Raw genomic sequence first — 19,640 nt, 5'->3', positions numbered from 1 at the left:
TAAGCCTTACAAAAACATATGCTAAGAAACAGGGTTAGATTTTGCAAATCTTAGTTCAGAATTTTACCATCATGACTTTTAAGTATTCTTGTGACAAATGTTAAATTTACATTTGCTTAAATGAGCCCATGAAAAGTCTTACTTAGCTCAACAGAAGAACAAAGGACAACTGAAGCAGGTGAGGTCATGACTCTAGGTCCTCAGAGAATTCACAGCAAGCTCTGAGTGAGGTCAAGGATAGAAGTGAGCAGAGAAAGAGGCAGTAATTGGGGTTCAGGCTTTTATAAGAGGCCTGGGCGAAGTGCTGTGGGTTCCCCAGGCTGAGTGTGGATGGGTCCATTCAGACCAAAAGGACTAGGATTTTGGTGGCTCTGTGAGGGTGGCATTGAAGGGGAGCCTGTGAATAGGCCCTGGGGTTCAGCAAGCCTGCTGGTCTCAAGGAAGGGGGTCTTCTGGTTCAAGTGCTCACAGGACTGGCTGGTGTGAGTTCAAGGACCTGCAGGCTGCCTGCTCCCCAGACAGATGCTGAGGCAGCAACAGCATGGAGCAGTTCAGGGGAGCTCTCAACAGTACTCTGTATGATCCTTCCTATTAGAACCGTCACAATGTCCCTGCAGTTACAGAGAGGGGGGAAAGTACAATGGAGAAATGATGGGAAATACATGACCTAATGATTTGAAACTTAAGGGCAGGAAGGAAACTAATTGTTACAGACTTCACCCTTCTATGCTACTGAAGAGTTTCTCGTTAGGTATTCCTTCCTGAAACCTTAAATTGCTAGGCTAACACTTCATTCATTACACACCAACATTTACATAAGAAACCATTCAGTTTTATTGCTTAACATGTATGCTTATCACACACAGAATAAAACCTTTTACACTCCACTATGTAACTGGTTAAAAGACAGATTATAAACATAAATAATGATAATCTTTCCTCTGATACAATGATCTGAGAACTACGATTTCTATGCTTACAAAAGGGAGGCTAATCATTTAAGAAGATATACAATAATTACATGACTTTTCTTGGAAGTGTTTTCCGTACATGTCTAGGGTAGCAGAGATGTCTTTAATTGAAACATGTCAGCTTATATTCATGACTTCTGTTGATATTATAAAATATATCAAGATTTTAGTGAACTGTCATTTTATTTTACTTTAAAAGCAAGTGACATAACTATTGAAAATGTACATTGAAAATGTACTTTAATCTGTGGAATTATTCCCTGAACACCTACATCATGGTGACTTACAGGGATGTGTGACATGAATGACAAACACCACCATTTAGATGTTCACTGTACATGTTACATTCCTGTGTCCTTAATCTTATAATGGAGAAAAATGTAAATGTTTTCTTCCTAGATAGAAGGGCTTCTCTCATCTTTGAGGTAGCAACCATCAAAAACATAACTTTGTATGCACACTAGAAATGAAGTGTAGCATGGAGTAATTTGAGAATTCAGTTACACTCATTTTGGTTTTCAAATAATCACAAATCATGTCAATATAAACAAACATACATAGCTAGTGACTGTACATGGCTAAACATCACCTCTTCATCTTGTGATCCATACTAACATATCAATTTTCTATCTATTTTAACTATGAATCACTATCTACAATATTTCTCCCTAAGAGGAACTTCAGAAAACAGGGTTTATGAAATACTTTCTAGTATGCATTTCCTGATATTTATTTAGATTTGATTTTTTATAAATACTTTGCTACATTTTCTTAACGTCATTCCATATCTTTCTTATATAAATACGTCTTTTGTCTCCTGAATTGTATGTTCACGACAAACCTCTTCCATGTCTGACTTCATTACTAGGGTTTCCCTCCAGGACATGCTCTCTGATGTCCAGTGAGGTGAGAGAGCTGATTAAAGGCTTTGCAGGTTTCCTTACATTTATGAGATTTCCTTCAGTATGAATTATCCAATGGTAAGTAAGACCAATGTGCTGGGTTAAAGTGTTTGTCACAATCCTTACATTTATAAGGCTTCTCTTCAGTATGTATTCGCTCGTGTTTAGTAAGAGTTGCATAGTGACTGAAAACTTTTCCACATTCTTTATATTATTAAGGTTTCTCTCCAGTGTGAATTCTCTGATGGTGAGTAAGACCTGTGCAGTGCCTAAAGCCTTTGGCACAATCCTTACATTTATAAGGCTTCTCTCCAGTATGAATTCGCTGGTGTTGAGTAAGAGTAGAGTGTTGACTAAAGTCTTTTGCACATTTTTGACATTTATAAGGTTTCTCTCCAGTGTGAATTCTCTGATGGGACATAAGGCCTGAGTGCCATCTAAAGTCTTTGTCACAATCCTTACATTTATAAGGCTTCTCTCCAGTATGAATTCGCTGGTGTTGAGTAAGATTTGAGTTTTTATTGAAGGCTTTTCCACATTCTTTACATTGATAAGGTTTCTCTCCAGTATGAATTAACTGATGCTGAGTAAAATCATAGCGCTGGCTAAAGGCTTTGTTACAATCCTTACATTTATAAGGCTTCTCTCCAGTATGAATTCGCTCATGTTTAGTAAGAGTTGCATAGTGACTGAAAGCTTTTCCACATTCTTTATATTATTAAGGTTTCTCTCCAGTGTGAATTCTCTGATGACGATTAAGACTTGTGCGGTACCTAAAGCCTTTGCCACAATCCTTACATTTATAAGGCTTCTCTCCAGTATGAATTCGCTGGTGGTGAGTAAGAGTAGAGTGTTGACTAAAGTCTTTGCCACAGTTTTGACATTTATAAGGTTTCTCTCCAGTGTGAATTCTCTGATGGCAAGTAAGACCTGAGTGCCAGCTAAAGGCTTTGCCACAATCCTTACATTTATATGTCTTCTCTCCAGTATGACCTCTATGATGGGATAAAAGGCCTGAGCGCCGGCTAAAGCCTTTGCCACAATCCTTACATTTATAAGGCTTCTCTCCAGTATGAACTCTCTGATGGTACATAAGGCCTGAGCCCCGGCTAAAGTCTTTGCCACAATCCTTACATTTATAAGGCTTCTCTCCAGTATGAATTCGCTGGTGTTGAGTAAGAGTTGCGTACTGACTGAAAGCTTTTCCACATTCTTGACATTTATAAGGTTTCTCTCCAGTGTGAGTTCTCTGATGGCAAGTAAGACCTCCTCGTTGAATAAAGCCTTTGCCACAATCCTTACATTTATAAGGCTTCTCATCACTATGAATTTGCTGGTGTTTAATAAGAGTTGCGTATTGACTGAAAGCTTTAGCACATTTGTGCCATTTATAAGGTTTCTCTCCAGTGTGAATTCTCTGATGGCAAGTAAGACCTGAGTGCCGGGTAAAGCCTTTGCCACAACCCTTACATTTATAAGGCTTCTGGACAACATGGATTCGCTGATGTTGACTAATTTTGAACTCTGATTAAATGCTTTGTCACATTCTGTACATTTGAAAGTATTCCATCTTGTATGAATTTCCCTATGTTTACGTAGATTGAGTGCATTAGTAAAGACTTTATCACATTTCTTACTCTTGCAGTTTTTCTGTGGATTTTGAATACTCTGCTGTGCAGTAAGTTCTGAAGACTGATTAGAAACATCATATTCACTACAATTGTAAGTTTTCTCTCCAATATGTGTACTCTTATTTAGTGAAAGACCTGATGCTCGATAAAAGATATTCCTACCTGTATTACTTTTAGAATCATTATCTGAAGATTGAGGTGCCTGGTGTTTCCTAAGATCAGAGTCTTGTCCAATATTATATCCACTGTCAGTGCATGAACAGTTTCTTGCTCCATCATAAATACTCTGGAAACTATTGGGGTTGGAGCTCCTACTTAAGGCCTGACTCGTGTTATTACACATGAAAAGTTGTTCTATATTAACCCTATCACGGTATATATCAAACAGTGATGGCTGAATTAAGTCTCTTCCATTATTATCAACATTACACATTTTGGATTGGAGAGAACCTGTCTGTTGGTGGAAGAATAATGACCCGTTGTTCACAGACCCCTCAAGTTGATTATATTGTGAGTTTTCCCCATCATTTGTAAACTTCTCCTTTTCAGACGTGGTTGAATGTATGTGTGATCGAAGTCTATGTTCAGAGTGCTGTGAATGAGCATTTGGAGTAGAGACTGGATGACCTTCCAGATTTTCCACATTTCCCCTCAGAGAACGTGTGTGTTTCAAAAACTGATGTGAGTCATTGCTTACAAAGATACACTGTTCGGCAGACGGTGATGACTGAAACGGGTGCTTTCCCCAATTTGACTCCCAGTGCTCATTTCTTCTGGCAGTCATGTCCACAGTATGTGAAACGGTCTCAATTTCTTTATGTCCATATAAACATCCTCTCAGTCTGTCACATACCCTTGTATGTCCCCAGTCTTTGGTTAAATGTTCATTTCCGAGGTGAGCTCCTTCATATAGGTTTGCTTTTTGGATTGAATTTTCAAACCTTGGATTCTTTGACATCAAACCATGGGTGTTGTGAGTAGACACAGCTGAAAGATACCAAATAGAAGCTTTCTTATCTACTATTCTCGGTGAATATCCCTGAAGATTTAGAGAAAATGGGGACGCAAGGATCAAGGTACCAGAGGATTAGGCAGATTGGAGTGCATCACTCTCCACAAATTCATCAAGAATACATCAGAATTGGAAGAATTCTCACAGAGCCCCCTTTGAACACTAGCAAAGAACCTACACCACCTAAAACGACCAGAAAGATTCCTGCTGAGCCAGGTAGGACCAAAAAAGAAGAAGGAGAAGGAAGAGGAGAGCAACTGGGATGGGACCTGTAAGCTTGCGGGGATCTGAAGAGAGAAGAGGTGTCCACATCCAGCGGATGCCGTCACTAGGGGAGCCCAGTTTGGACAGAAGGAGAGCCTCATTCTCTCTGCAAGAGAACATGGCAACCCGCGTGTGGCAGAGGGGAGTGAGAGCTGCAGATGGGGTTCTGACCCTGCCCTGCCCACCCAGCCTGAGAGGGCGTCCACCTCAAGGGTGTCCACCACTGCAGACAAGGGCTGGGTGCTGGAACGTGGGCTTTGGAGAGCAGACCCAGGCAGAGGACTGCGGTTGGCCATGAGGAGACATCCTGAGGGGATGGAAGGGAGGGAGAAGTTCTGCAAATGGGACGCTTGTGGAGAAGCCTGCATCACCAAAGCGCAGAGCACCATTGTTGAGTGATGGCCAAAGGGAAGAACCCCACCGCAGCCTCTCTCCTCCGTGCTGGCCCCTCCTCCCTGGCAGTAGGTAGGACCGCCACCCGGGTGGGCTCTATTGAGGCCCAGCCACGGCCTCCCCCATGCCCCTCCTCCACCGTCAGCAGACCCCTGTGCCCTGGGGCAGCCTCTGGAGCAAACACCAGTGGGTGGGTCACATGCTCAGATGGAGCTGAAAGCACAGCTGAGCCCCAGGGTTAAGGAAGCAAAGCTGAGGTCTCTGCTCACAGCTGCACTAACCATGCTTTTACAGAGGTAACCGGCTTTGTCAGCTCAGCCCCTGCAGAGCATCTGAAGGACAAGGGGGACGCCCCCAGTCACAGCAGGTGTGGCTTTAGCAACTGTAGACTTTGTGGGCTCGGACACGAGGGGACGCGGCCAGGCCGGCGTCTGAGCTGCCCCCACAGCACCACAGCACCTGGGACCTAAGCGCTGAGTTCAGGGGATCTATGCTGGTGACCCGGGGAGAACAACATTCGAGAGACCCCAGGGCCGTGTGTCAGCATACCCATGCGTGAGGTGGGGCCAAGATCAGGGCCAACCAGGGTCACACGAGACTCACCCAATGGGTGAAAGTGACGCACAGAGCACGTCCCAAGGGGAACATCCCCAGAGCAGCAATCCTCAGGGGCTTCTCTCCCGGGAGTGTGCTCCAATCCCACCTGCCTCCACCACAGATCAGGATCACAGTGAAGAAACAGATCTGGGGGCTCTGTTCCACCAACCAGGGCGCCGACCCACCACAGACAGGGCGGTGACAGCCACAGAGCGATGGGGAAGCGCCCCTCAATATCCAGGGCAGGTTCGGTTACAGCAATCAAGTGCCCATCAAGGGGATCAGGGCACAAACCTCAGGACCAAACTGAGCCCCTAAAGGGCAGGCACAGGAAACAAGAGGAACTAGAATCCTGCAGCCTTCAGGGCAGAGACCACACACACAGAAAACGTAATAAAACCAGGGGACAAGGAGTGTGGAGCAGAGGAAGGGGCAAAATAATAAGCTACAAGAACCACTCAATGAAGCGGAGACACGCAGTATAATGATTACCTTTTGCCCTAACTCGTCTTAAATGGAGACACCAAACATTTTCAGAAATACTAGGTGTCTTCAGTTTCTTTAATCCACTTCTTACCACTTGTGTTCTAATGGAACACATTCTATTAGATGTTTGTATCTAAAAATCATAAGTGATATTGACATACAACTCATTAGAAACTGAGGGGCATCGGAAACTGATAACAAATGAGATAATAAAGTCAAGCAATTAAATAAGAAGTGAGATTTTAAAAAATATGTTGGGGTCACAGAGAACTCTACTCAGTTCTCTGTGGAGACCCAAATGGAAGGAACTCTAACAAAGAGTGGCTATTTATACGTATACTTTATTCTCTTTGCTGTACAAGAGCACAACATTGTAAAACAATAAGGATTTAAATCCAATAAGGATTTGAAGGACTTAAAAGGGCTTTATATGATCTAAAATGTTAATAGTTTCAAACAACCATTAGAAATATGGTGGAAAATGTTCTAAACTATTTTGCTAATTTATTTAAGAAATATTTGAGTTAATTGAATATTAAAGTATTTTACCATTGAGGAATTGTCGCAAATACACTTCAGATATTTAAAATGATTTCACATAAAGAAATGTGAAGCATTAGTGTAACTCAGAGATTTGCATTCTCTCATTTTATGGAAGTTTTGCTTTATACACTGAAATGAGTTTAAAATGTATAAGGTCATATTTGTAGCTTCCAGTGTTTTAGAAAATATAAATCAGAAAATAAATTCTGTCTCCAATATTCCTAGAGTCTTGGTAGTTTGTTTAGAATTCCACTAACACACTTCTTTCTACAGGTAGAAACAAACTTTAAAAAGAGCATCTTATATTTACTGGTCAATGGGCAGTTTTCCTAGGACCCTCAAGAAATGAAAGAGCAGCCAACTCATGCAAGTTGTCACAAGCCAAGGAGAGAGTTTGAATTCTCACTGTGGATGAGAAAAGTAATCATGGAGCTGAATTCATGAATGATTGAGAGGCAGAAGGAGCCAGGCAATGTCTGTCTATGACAGCAACAGAAATGAACCCAGAGTTCTCCAATATCATTTCCATTGGAGCACGTCTTCCCAAGCCACAGGACAAAGGCTGACTTCCTCACTGCTCCTTGGACCTCTCACCCGAGTCATCAGCTCCATCCATTCACACCTACCTGGGTATGTGGCTGTTGTGTCCATTCTCCTTACATCCCAGGGAGTCTTCATTTGCTCCAGAAAGGTGACCAGGTCCAGCTTTGAGACCACAAGACCTGTTCATCAGAGAAAGGAATATTTGTTTTGCTAGAGATTCATAAGTTTCCAACCCAATATGTATTTGGGTGAGAAGAGAACACACGGGTGAATGTTAATATAGCCTAGAGGATGATTTCCCCAAATACTTTATTGAAAGCACCCTTACAATACTAACAAATACATAAAAATCAGATCCTGAGATTCTGGTCAAGTACTACAAGGCTAAAGTAAGTAGTGTAAATGTGATTTTAAGAGGGAGGTGTGACTATTTAATACCATGGAACTGATTCAATCACCACCACACTAGAGTGAAGTAGGCAGATTACATCACGGAAGAAAAAGGTTAGAATCATACTGAATCACCATGAAGGCTTTCTTTCTAAACTCACAAATACCCATTTCCTGCTAGAAAGCAGGGATCTGAAGGTGTTGGTGGCAGCAGAAAATTCCAGGAGACATTCTAGAAATGCAGGAACCAAACCCAGTGGTGGAAAAGGGATTCTGGAAGGCAGTTCTCCTCACCCAAGGAGGCCAGGTTCCCGTAGGTCTCTAACATCACATCCCTGTACAATTCCCGCTGACCGAGGTCCAGGCATTCCCACTCCTCTTGAGTGAAGTCTATGGTCACATCCTGGAATGTCAGCCGTCCCTGAAATACAAAGTACAGATGCCATGTACTTTGGGGTCACAAAGAGTCAAACACATCTGAGATCACAAAGAGTCAGACAGGACTGATGACTGAATGACCGAACTGACTGACTGACTGACTGTCATATGGCCAAGAGAAGACTTCCTAACCTGACCCTAAACAAAAGCAGTAATTTCAGAGAACTGATTTTGATTTAGTGTAGTTTCTGGTATCACACAGTAACATTTTCTACCACATTTTTAACCCCAAGAAAAGAGGATATGATTCACAAGAAACTATTCTGATGTGGAAGAGAAACTATAATGTAATCAGATCAACACTGGCATATTTATTTTTGAGTGTTGTACTCGTGTGACCCAGGATAAATTTTCTGCCAAAAAATTCTTCCGAAAATCTTAAAAAAATAGAAAAAAGTGATCAAATCATGTTAACAGGTTTGTGGACAGACACATAAATTAAAATGGGACTATATACTTATTAATAGTTAATAGGGAAAAGTTGTCATGTCAATAAAATAAAATTTTTTAACTTATTAAAAATGTTCATAAATATATGAGGATGATATTATTTTATTTCTTTAAATAAACTAGAATACAGACATACAGAATGATGTAACATAAAGTAAAGCTCTGGTTCTGAATTTTTTAATTTCCTGAAAATCTATATCATTTCCAAAGAGCTATAGTTCAAATTTTAATATAGTTGAACATAGATTAACACTAATAAGATTCTTATAATCATTTTGGAAAATACAAAAATGTGATGAGACTCTGTGATGTGAGCATGGAGTGTACCTGGAAATGATCAGACCTGGGCTGGGGTGACAAAAATCCCCCAAACCCAGCATCTCTACTAAACACAGTCATCTTCCAAAGCAAAGAGAAACTTAAGAGCATATGGGTTTCCCCCATTAACTGTGATAGTTTAGGCACATCCCTCACTTTTTTTTCCCCCAAGACACTTGTTAAAGACAAAAGGAAAATACATGAGCTGCATTGCATGGGGATCTCACAGAAGTACCTAAACCAGTGACCATCAGAGTCATGGGGTTACAAGTACATGGAAGAATGCATTACCACTGCATGGGTATTTTGGCAATATTATGGAAACCGTGATCTGAATCTATCATTAAAAAATGTTAGTTTGAAGCAAATTTCACTTCATATATACCTCCCTTGACATGTAGCCTAATACCACATTTAATTAGTAAGTCTTTCTTATCAACACAGAGGAAGAGGATAGTCTCCACTACATTTTTTTTTTATTTTTGAAAATATTCTGAAAAAAAAAATCTGGACCACTGAGTCCATTCTATTTCCAAGGGCATTGCCTTTTGCTCCTGTTCTAAAGACCTGAAGTTGCATCCAGATATAAACTCACCATGGCATTTCCCCTACTTCCCTAGGATCCCAACACAGAACAACATTCCACTGGGAATCCCTTATACCAGTGCCTCCCCGTGTTGGTCTTTCACAAAGGGACTATGTTCAACATTGAAACTGACGGAACAATGTTGAGAATTCATCATGCTCTATAGAAAGCCAGGATACATACATTGGATAACAGGCTCTGGGACATAAGGAAGAAACTGTCTAAAGAGCCAGTCTCCTCTAACACAAGAAAAACTGGAAAAAAAATAAGCAGTTGGCAACAAACACCCTAGGTAGAAAAATTAGAAGCAGAGAATTGAAGGTTTGCAGATATTCAGACCAGGTATTTCAGGAGGAAAAGCAGACACAGCCCCAGACCCGGGACAGGACATTTACCTGAGAAGCTGCCATTTCCTCCTCTTCTTCCTCCAGCTCTGCGTCTCCTCTGGGGATTTTTATCACAAACTCACATCTGGGCGTTAAGTAGATAACTTAAAAGGCATCCACACAACTCTTGAATCTGCAACTGCTGCAATGATCGAGAAGAAATAGTTTTCTTGTTTCCCTTTGCCGTTTTCAGAGCTGCTTTGTTACTTTCTCCTTCCTGGTCTGCAGCGGATAATCCAGACTAACCTGATATGCTAATCACACCCTGTGTTTGGTGTTCACCTTTCCTGCCTTCTCTATGCAGACCACCCCTGCGAGTTCTTCTCCTTTCATTCTGCCTTACAGAGTGCAGGCCACAGTACAATTCCCAAGACATAACAGACAGAACTACCAGGTTACCTGACCCAGCCTGTGAAGGTTTTTGAAACAATGTAAGAGGGAGACCCAGGTCCAAGATCCAAGAGCTGCAGCCTCACACTCAGCACCCCTGTGACCTCAGGAAGGGAGCATTTAGGGCGGGAACTTCTAGAAACAAAGAATGTCAGCTTGATTGTTTGGGGAGGGGCTCCTTCTAGGATGGGTGTGGACCTCCAAGACCTGGTATCTGTGCCCATGAACTATTTATTGTCAAATTCACACTGAAATGCAAGAAACAGGAAACCACTAATCCATTCAGTTCAGTTCAGTTCAGTCACTCAGTCATGTCCGACTCTTTGCCACCCCATAAACCGCAACACACCAGGCTTCCCAGTCAATCAACAACTCCCGGAGTCCACCAAAATCCATGTCCATTGAGTCAGTGATGCCATCCAACCATCTCATCCTCTGTCGTCCCCTTCTCCTCCTGCCCTCAATCTTTCCCAGCATAAGGGCTTTTTTCCAACGAGTCACCTCTTCACATCAGGTGGCCAGAGTATTGGAGTTTCAGCTTCAACATCAGCCCTTCCAATGAACACCCAGGACTGATATCCTTTACGATAGACTGGCTGGATATTCTTGAAGTCCAAGGGACTCTCAAGAGTCTTCTCCAACACCACAGTTCAAAAGCATCAATTTGAAGTAGGAATTCATAGGGCCTGGACTCCATCTCGGGCCTGTCCGGGCTGATCGTGCTCGGCCACCTCTCCAGTGGACTCGGAACTCTCTGGTTAGTGCCTGTGGGCACGACAATGGAAGGATAAGACGCCCTCCGGACAGGGGAACCTTGAAGATCATATCCAGGTTACTCATCACCTAAGAGAAAACAGACACTAATCACCCCTCCCTCCAGACAGTATCTATCAGAATGTAAGCAGACTTATTGGTTATTAACTGGTTGGCATGTAACTGCAGGCTTATTGATTATTAACTGTTTGAACACATAGCACATGAATCATGGGGTTATTGTGACTGTATTTACCCTTCAATTGTAAGCATCAAGGGATTGGGGTGGTGGGTTTGGACACATACGCATGGGGTATAAAAGATTTTCACAAATGCTGGTCAGGGGTCTTGGCTAAGAGGAGACTCTGCCTTGGGCCCACTGGTGTAATAAACTGCGCTCCACTATCTGTATTGTCCTTCTGAGTGAGTTTGTTTCCCGGAAAACGAGGCTATAACATTTGGTGCATTGGCCAGGAAACTCCTCACTTTGAGGAGACTGGTCTCATTTGAGGCCACCCCGAGGCTTTGTAGCTTGAATCTCCTAGAGTAGGGAAGGCGCCTGGCCCCTCTGGAAGGATTCTGCTTCTCAACGCCCGGACCTTTCACGTTAGCAGGTAGTGGATGGCAGCAGGGGAACTGAGCGCTCAGGTGGGGAGGAACCCACCCGGCAGGGTGGAAGAGGGGTCTGATCACCCTCCTGGGAGGGACTAGAAGGAGCGGGGACCCACAGGAGCCTGGAATAGGCAGGCGGCGATTGCTTGGTACACAGGTCGGCGAGCGTGCTAGGGTTTAGAAAGGTAATTTGTGAAGGTCATTTAGGAGGTGTGTCCACGCTGTCTTGGGGAAAGTTATTACCAAGTGATTGCCAGGGGATTTTTAGGATAGGAAACTGGTCCTTGTATGCTCATATTCTGCCCTCCCCCAGGAGGTGTCCTGTCTGCTGTGAAATTCTTGACCCCCTCGGAATTGTTAGGCAAGAAGGAGGGGGATACAGAAGTGAGTATGAATTGGCTTTTCCGGAGATGGCCTGGGACATGGGATATTTAACCCATCTGTGTTTTCATCCGCACCTGATCAAGCCCACCAAGCAGATGGACTTTAAGGGAGAAACTGTCTTGGACCATGTGATGTTCTGGTTTGGCTGTGCTGTCCGGCGGGTGAAGACACGCCGATCTCCCTTCTCCCTCTGGGATCTGGCAGGTAAGGCTCTTCTCACCCCAGTTAGGAAGGAGGCAGAATGGCAATTTAAGTGTCACTGAGTGGAAATATCAGAAGTACATAGGGTACTGAGGACTTCGTAGACAGAACGAAAAGGAAAACTAGAAGAAGGTCCGAGAAGGTAAGCAAGATGGGGGGAAGTGAATCTAAGGCAACTGTATTGGAGTGCATGATTAAAAATTTAAAGGGATTAGGAGGAGACTATGGGGTGAAGATGAAGCCTAACCACCTCCACATACTCTGTGGTCGAAAGGCCCTCTATGGGAGTAGGATGGTCACCAGAGAACACCATGAACTCAAAAATAGTGGAAGCAATCTATACAGTAGTGACGGAAGAGCCAGGACACCTGGATCAATCTCCATGTATTGGATCAATCTCCATGGCTAGGGTTAGCTTGAGACCCTCCTACTTAGGCAAGGTTCTGTATCCAGAAGGGAAAGGGAAAATGATTAATGGCACAAAAATTGACTGGTGATAAAAAAGGAAATTCTACAGGATTTGGACGGGGATGACCTGCCCCCTCCCCCATGCTGGATAATGACGCGCCTGCTTCTGTTGTACACGGATTGCCGAATTCCCCCAAACACGACAGGAGCCACGGATCGATGCAAAAGCAGTGAGGAGCTTTATTACAAGCTCGAGCAGGGACTCTCTTCACACGATGGTGAAGGAGCCCCGAGAGAAAGCGGTGAGTCGTTTTGATACTGTCTAGCAGGGACGGCGGGAAGGGAAGCTTAGGGGGATTGGCTAATTCATACGGTGCGCGGGAAGGAAAACTTAGGGCGATCGGCTAGTTTATACTGTGCAGCCGGGGAAGCGGGAAGTCTTGGTGGGATGGGGGTGGGGTGAGGGACTTCTCCCGCCCTTCTCGATTGCCTAGGGGTGGAGGGTAACTCGTCTCCTTCTGATTGGTTGGTTTGACGAAGTTTTTTTCTCTTCTTCTCGGGAGGGGTTCTCTCTCAGAATTGTAATGCTATCTAAAATGGAGTTGTTTTAAATTTTTCTTTCACATTTCCCCCTCTTCTAGTTCCTATGGAAGACCCAATCATGGGTGTTCTACAGAGTCAACTATATCATCTGTGGAGACAGTCGAATATTGAGTTCTGAGTAACATTAGGTGAACGGACAGGCAGTGTGTTTTTCTTAATAATTCTCTCTTGAGAGACTTCATACTCAAGATGCTTTTTGAGAATTAGGGCGAAATTCTGTTTCTTCTGTAATTTCTTCCTGCTGTGCCTGGGCGTAGGCCTGCCTAGCAGAGCAGAAGTCTCTCTCTACCTGATCTAAGTTGGGGTGTTTTATATCTGAAACCAGCTTTTACTCTTATAATAACAGCAACTTAGTTTGAAACTGTTGGCGCCTCTCAGAGATAAAATAGACAGGGGCCAAACAGGAGACCTAACAGGACGGTCATCACTGATCCCCAGAAACAGGAGGCACCGCTGGGATGATTGGCTGGTGGTCAAGCAACAGAGCTGTGTTCTAGGAATCTTGTGTTTAGTCTGAAGTTACCATCTTTCACCTGGGTGGGCTCCAGTTCAGTAGAAGAACTCAAAGACATTATTATACATATTTCTTTGAGTAGGAACCAGGACCCATCTCAAGGCTGTACCACCATTTGATTGTTTCCCCTCTGTTTCTGTATTTTTTTTTTCCTTTCTTGATTAGCAATTGTTTGAATCTACCCTTTGGAACTCAGGGAAGGTCAAGGAGGCTGAATAAAGCCTATATTTTACAGTACAGCAGATCTGTACTCCAAAGTTGCCACCCCACAGAGTCCTGCTCAGTTTTAATTTAGGGAACAGGGCAACTATGACTGAGATAGTTGTCAAAATGGGGCATAGGACTGCCTCAGATTGGAGAAGAGACACTGAATTGGGAGTATTTCTGACTTTTAAGTCTTAGACCTGAGCCTTGTATGATTAAAATCTCAATCCCTTGGTCTGCCATTTTGTTGTAACATACCCAGTTAGTAGTAGCTGGAGAAGGGATAACTGGAGTTTTAATAGACAAAATAAATTTTTTTTTTTTTTTTTTTTTTAGAAGAATAGGCCTGAAACCCAGTCTGGACCTGGCACTTCGGGGAGACTTTTAGCCAGGTGGCCAGTTGCTTAGTTTTATAAAAAGTAAGGTAGAAGTTACTAGCTTCTAGCAGACACTGTTTTGAGAATGGTGGCATTTAAGCCTGACACGACTCAGAAAACTCAAGTGTTTAGCAATACAATGTCTAATCTGAAATTACACTCATAGTAACACCTGGTTATTTCCCAGGATGTCTGAACCATCACTGAGTACTCTATTTTGACTTTTAATTGTAAAATGTTTTTAATAGCCAAAGCAGATGGCACCATTAATGATGTCAGTGTTTCTCTAGGTATGAGAAGATGCAAGAATTGGGACTCATAAAATCTCTTGAAAAGATCTAACTATCTGAAGGCTTGTTCTGCCAGTTGTTTCCAGAGCACCGAGTGTCTCATTCTTGATCTTCACCCTGAACTCCTTTCAGGGCCATTGAAAGTCAGCAGTTGCAGTGGCCATGATATCATCGCTGTAGATGTAGATGGCAAGTGTCAATCTTCAGTTGGCAAAGCCTCTTTTTGTTCATAAACTTGACCACGACTTTGAGGGGGGCATTTCATGACCATTTTATCCCATGGTGCTGAGAATATCTATTCTCAGGTTTGGCAAAGATTTTGTTGACCGGCCACTCAATGTGCTGTTACTGGACTAGGCCATAAAACAGTATCTAAAATTCTCTGGACCACCTGTCTTACTAGCCTCTTGGTCCAGGAAAACATTCCCTCTTGTTGTTTTTTCTCATATCTAGAGTTACACTGCCATCATTATTGATCTCATAGGGAACTATATATTATGTTATCAGAGGCCTCAGTCACACATATGGCACTGTAAGAAATGGCAATTTTGTAAAACAGGTGAAATACAAAGAACATAGCCAGCAGTACTAGTAAAGTCACGAGTAAGATGTAAGAGCTTCTATTAGATGTAGCCCAGTATATCTCAGGTCATCTGACTTAGTCTACTCTGTACGAACCTTTATCTTTCAGAGAAATTATACATTAGCACCACCATCTATAAGGCACACAGCCCAGTTTTCTAGTGTTACTAGACTGATTATTTTTAGTATGATTTAATTGTTTTTAACACAGAGGAGACTTTAAACCGAAATTACCATAGCCTGGTGTTATCTATATAAATTTATCTTATAATTGTGGGAGATTTTTTCTTTTGCTTAAACTTTTTTTTTTTTTTGCTCTGATTGAGCTTGAGGAATAGAAAAAGGCTCAAATTTATGGCCAGAGTCAGAGTAGGCATTATTAATTGGCCTGGTGAGGGGATCTCATCTAGTAATATCACAGTGACCTGAATATGACTATAATTTTTTCAAGTAAATTTTTTCAGGGCCAACCAGTTAGAGTCTTGTAGTAGAGAAATTTACCAAAGTAACCCAGAACTAGATACAGGTGATTGGCCACAAACCCAACAATTGGATTGATTTTTAAAACTGGCATAGAATCAGGCCTATGATAGAAAAGCATTTGATTTATACACAAAGGTCTAAGAAGTCAAGAGAACACTATAAACGATCATACGAATCAGGTCCAGCATCTTGGACAAGCTGTCTACCTCTGATGTCGTTGTCTTTTCATCCTGGTGTACTATAGTATTTCCTGTTTGAGCATCATTTTAAGGTGAGATCAGGTCAGCTGTCTTTCCTATAGGCCAATCCAGTGTAGGGGCCTCTGGAAGTGGGAATTAATCTAAGAGTTAATTTCTCTTTAGTTTTATTGTGCATGAGCTAATTAAGAGTACCTGATAAAAAGTCCTTTTAGCCAGGTTGGAGACAGTCTCTTAAACTGTCTTTTTTCAGTCCTGGTTGCAGGTCATGAGGCATCTGATCTTCATCCAATGATAGATTACTGAGATAAGCTTCAGAAACAAACTTTTACATTAATATCACATAACAGAATTGATCATAGACTTTTTATTTTGCTGAAACACTTGTAGGATCTCAGACTGAACTTTTAATATAAAACAGGGCTGGGAAACTCACACCAAAGGCTTATCACAGATTTTGCCTAACAAATCTAGGTGAACTCTTTTTTTTTTTTTTTTAAATTTAACCAACCAAATAAACAGTTTAATATCTCTCTTTGGGATGTTTCAGGGGCCCTCTGAAACACCCCAAAGCTAGCTAGATGTCAAGGGAAATTTAAAAGAATTCAATTCAGGAAGTTTTATCAAAAAGATTAATTAAAAGCTTTACCTAATTGGCTCTAACCAGTTTTTTATGACCGTGTCATTTTTAACAAAATCTATTTATTTAACTAATTGTAATCTAATTTTAGAAAATCCTGATCATGCATAACTCTTTTTAGTATTTTTTAACACTTTTTTTTTTTTTTTTTTTTTTTACTGAAAACATACTTCTTGCTTTCTTTTAGCAACCAAGAGCTAACTTTTATATTAGCATTTTATAGATTGGTGAGCATAAATACCAGTGATAATTTTTAAAACCCTTGTTTTCTTAAAACATTTTAGGATGGCATCAAACGTTATTCATTTATAGTCTCAAATCTCTTTAGTTTTTCTGTAAAAGGAAATCAGTGTTTAGTAGTAAATGTTTCAAAATCTTATTTCATTTGGAAATGACCTAATTATTTAATAGACTTCCAATACTTAGTTTAGCACAACCCTTAGAAATTCAAGTTACACCAATCTGGGGAGACTATTGTAGACAGATATTCTTAAAGAATAATTATTTTTAATAGAGTTTATATACAAATTCATACCTCATTTACATTTTTTACAAGTTTTTTTTTTTACTCAAGGTAATTTTGTCGACAAACTTGTAACAGGTATAATATTTAACTTATATTAAACCTAGGTATAATGAAAATATTTCACTTGATGTTAATTACTCTAAGACATGTCTGTATTAGATAGGGCAACAAACAAACAAACATTAATATCAGGTATTTAATACTGAATATGTCTCAGTTCACCTGAACCTGGAATTTATTGTTTAATTTAGAATTATTAGATTTGTAAGCGCTTACCCCCCCCTTTTTTTTAAGCTAATTAAATAGAGCTCATTTACAAATTAACCTAAAAATATTTTTCAGAGACAAAGACATACCAAAACATATTTAGACAGACACAGTGCAAGATCTATCTTCATTTTCTAAGTTTGGTCATAAATTAGATATTACAATATAAAATTTAAACAGATAACATTTTTAAAGGCTTTTTTTTCTTTTATTTATTTTTTTTTTTTTCCTCTCAGTCTCAGATGGTCTAAATAAGTGTTCTTGAGAGCCCTGGTCTCAAGGCACAGGGAAAGAAAATCAAGTTTTAACAAAATGGCGGCAGGTCTAAATGTTGGTTAGACAAAGCAAAATAGCCGTCACAAATCACAACACAGAACAGAGTTAAAACACACATATAAACCTGGCAGTCTTCATCAGACACTCCCTTAAATACAAGAATACAGTCTCTCAGAAAACCTTCTATAGAGACACAAAACTTCAGATGTCTTCAAAGATTTTAAAAGGAGGAAAGAAAGCCAGGTTGAAAGAAGAAGGAGAAGGAGGCGGGAAAGAGGGGCAAAAGGGGTGGACTTATAGACGTCTCCTGCGACCTCCAGACACCCAGGCATTACGGGACTTTTCCCTGGGCTTTCAGAGAAGGGAGGACTGGAACTCGGCCCTGCCAGAAACCAGATCAGAAAATTCGAGTTCTCTGCCAAGAGGAGGTGATCAGTCTCCAACCCTCAGCTCAAGCTGAGGCCCTTCGACCAGATTCCTGCGTCCAGGACCGGGGGACTAGAAAAACGGGAAGGGTAGGTAGGGCTAAGGAGAGGAAAGAGAGAGGGAAGGGGAGAGAGGTCAATAAAGTCTCTTGTTCCTTACCGGTTGGGGCACTCTGGCCAGTTGTCTGCGTCAGGAGGAGACCAGGGACAAAAGGGTCCCATTTGCGGCCGCTGGGTCTGGTCCATTGGCAGGCAAGCTGGCCCCTGAGTACTCTGGACCCTGAATCCAGTTACTAAGGTAAGCGGAGAGCATCTAGATTGGGCCTGTCCCCTCGTCAGTCAGTCACACAATGAACAAACAAGACAACACACCAGACAAATAACAGAGCGCGCAATCCCGAGAAAGAAAGTACAGAGTAGTCCCCGCACAGGTATATATATATACGGGACTACAGAGTGGGAGCTGGAAGACGTCTCCTCCGGCCCCCTGCTGGAGACCATTATCGGCGCGCCCGCCTAGGTTTAATTTCCAGCTACAGACAGACACAGATTGGGCCCCCTTTGATACAGATGCACCTGCTGTTATTGCTTACCGGCCGTTCGTCCTCCGAAGCGCGGGTCCTGAAGGGCTCGGGGGATCCCGGACGAGCCCCCATATGTTGTACCCGGATTGCCGAGTTCCCCCAAACACGACAGGAGCCGCGGATCGATGCAAAAGCAGTGAGGAGCTTTATTACAAGCTCGAGCAGGGACTCTCTTCACACAATGGTGAAGGAGCCCCGAGAGAAAGCGGGAGTCATTTTTATACTGTCTAGCAGGAATGGCGGGAAGGGAAGCTTAGGGGGATTGGCTAATTCATACGGTGCGCGGGAAGGAAAACTTAGGGCGATCGGCTAGTTTATACTGTGCAGCCGGGGAAGCGGGAAGACTTGGTGGGATGGGGGTGGGGTGAGGGACTTCTCCCGCCCTTCTCGATTGCCTAGGGGTGGAGGGTAACTCGTCTCCTTCTGATTGGTTGGTTTGACGAAGTTTTTTTCTCTTCTTCTCGGGAGGGGTTCTCGCTCAGAATTGTAATGCTATCTAAAATGGAGTTGTTTTAAATTTTTCTTTCACACTTCACCAGGACCGGAGGCCGCCTTAATGCCCAATCCAGGGCCGGGTGAAGTTCCTGCAGCAGCCGCTGCTCTGCCGCCAGCTCTCCCGGAGGTCCTAGAGCCGCCGTTTTGGCAGGCTCTGATCCCGGTGACAGAAGCCTCTGGCCAACACTTCCAGGATCCCGCTCCAACCGAACCGCCCAAGCTATACCCGCCTCTCCCGGTGAGGACTGACAAGAAGGGGAGGGAGACGTTGGAATTAAGCAGAGACCGCGCTCTGCCAGAGAGCCGGAGGGAACCAAAGAGAACAGACAAGAGACTTACAGTGCAAGCTGCTGCTCTGGGAAAGTCTATCTTGTGCCCTCCGGAAAACCTCATCTGCCCCAGGGACAGGACAGTCCTTCAGCCGGTCCCAAGGGAGGCCCCGGTCCCCGTTACAGCCAAACCAGTCTGCCCGGTGCAAGCTTTTGGCCACTGGAAGAATGAATGTCCTAAGGCAAGGAA

At 42.6% G+C, this 19,640-nt stretch overlaps 1 protein-coding gene across 3 annotated transcripts; it reads right to left on the bottom strand.

Moving 5' to 3' along the window:
* Window positions 1-816: 816 nt before the first annotated feature.
* On the bottom strand, window positions 817-18,809 carry LOC122689604 (zinc finger protein 716-like). Of its 3 annotated transcripts, none has more exons than XM_043896200.1 (5): window positions 18,636-18,809; window positions 8,027-8,153; window positions 7,426-7,521; window positions 2,926-4,491; window positions 817-2,337 (listed from the first exon to the last, which is right to left on the bottom strand). In XM_043896200.1, the coding sequence occupies exons 1-5, from the start codon at window positions 18,696-18,698 to the stop codon at window positions 1,802-1,804; spliced, it is 2,388 nt and encodes a 795-aa protein (XP_043752135.1). In that variant the 5' UTR covers window positions 18,699-18,809; the 3' UTR covers window positions 817-1,801. The 3 variants fall into 3 exon arrangements, with proteins under 3 accessions (XP_043752135.1, XP_043752152.1, XP_043752144.1); XM_043896217.1 differs by having other exon boundaries at window positions 2,197-2,925; window positions 3,010-4,491; XM_043896209.1 differs by having other exon boundaries at window positions 2,197-4,491.
* Window positions 18,810-19,640: the final 831 nt, after the last annotated feature.

This window comes from Cervus elaphus, chromosome 4 (assembly GCF_910594005.1).
Source record: "Cervus elaphus chromosome 4, mCerEla1.1, whole genome shotgun sequence".
Lineage (NCBI taxonomy): Eukaryota > Metazoa > Chordata > Mammalia > Artiodactyla > Cervidae > Cervus > Cervus elaphus.
The sequence above is the reverse complement of the archived record's forward strand: the minus strand, read 5'-3'. Positions and strand labels throughout refer to the sequence as shown.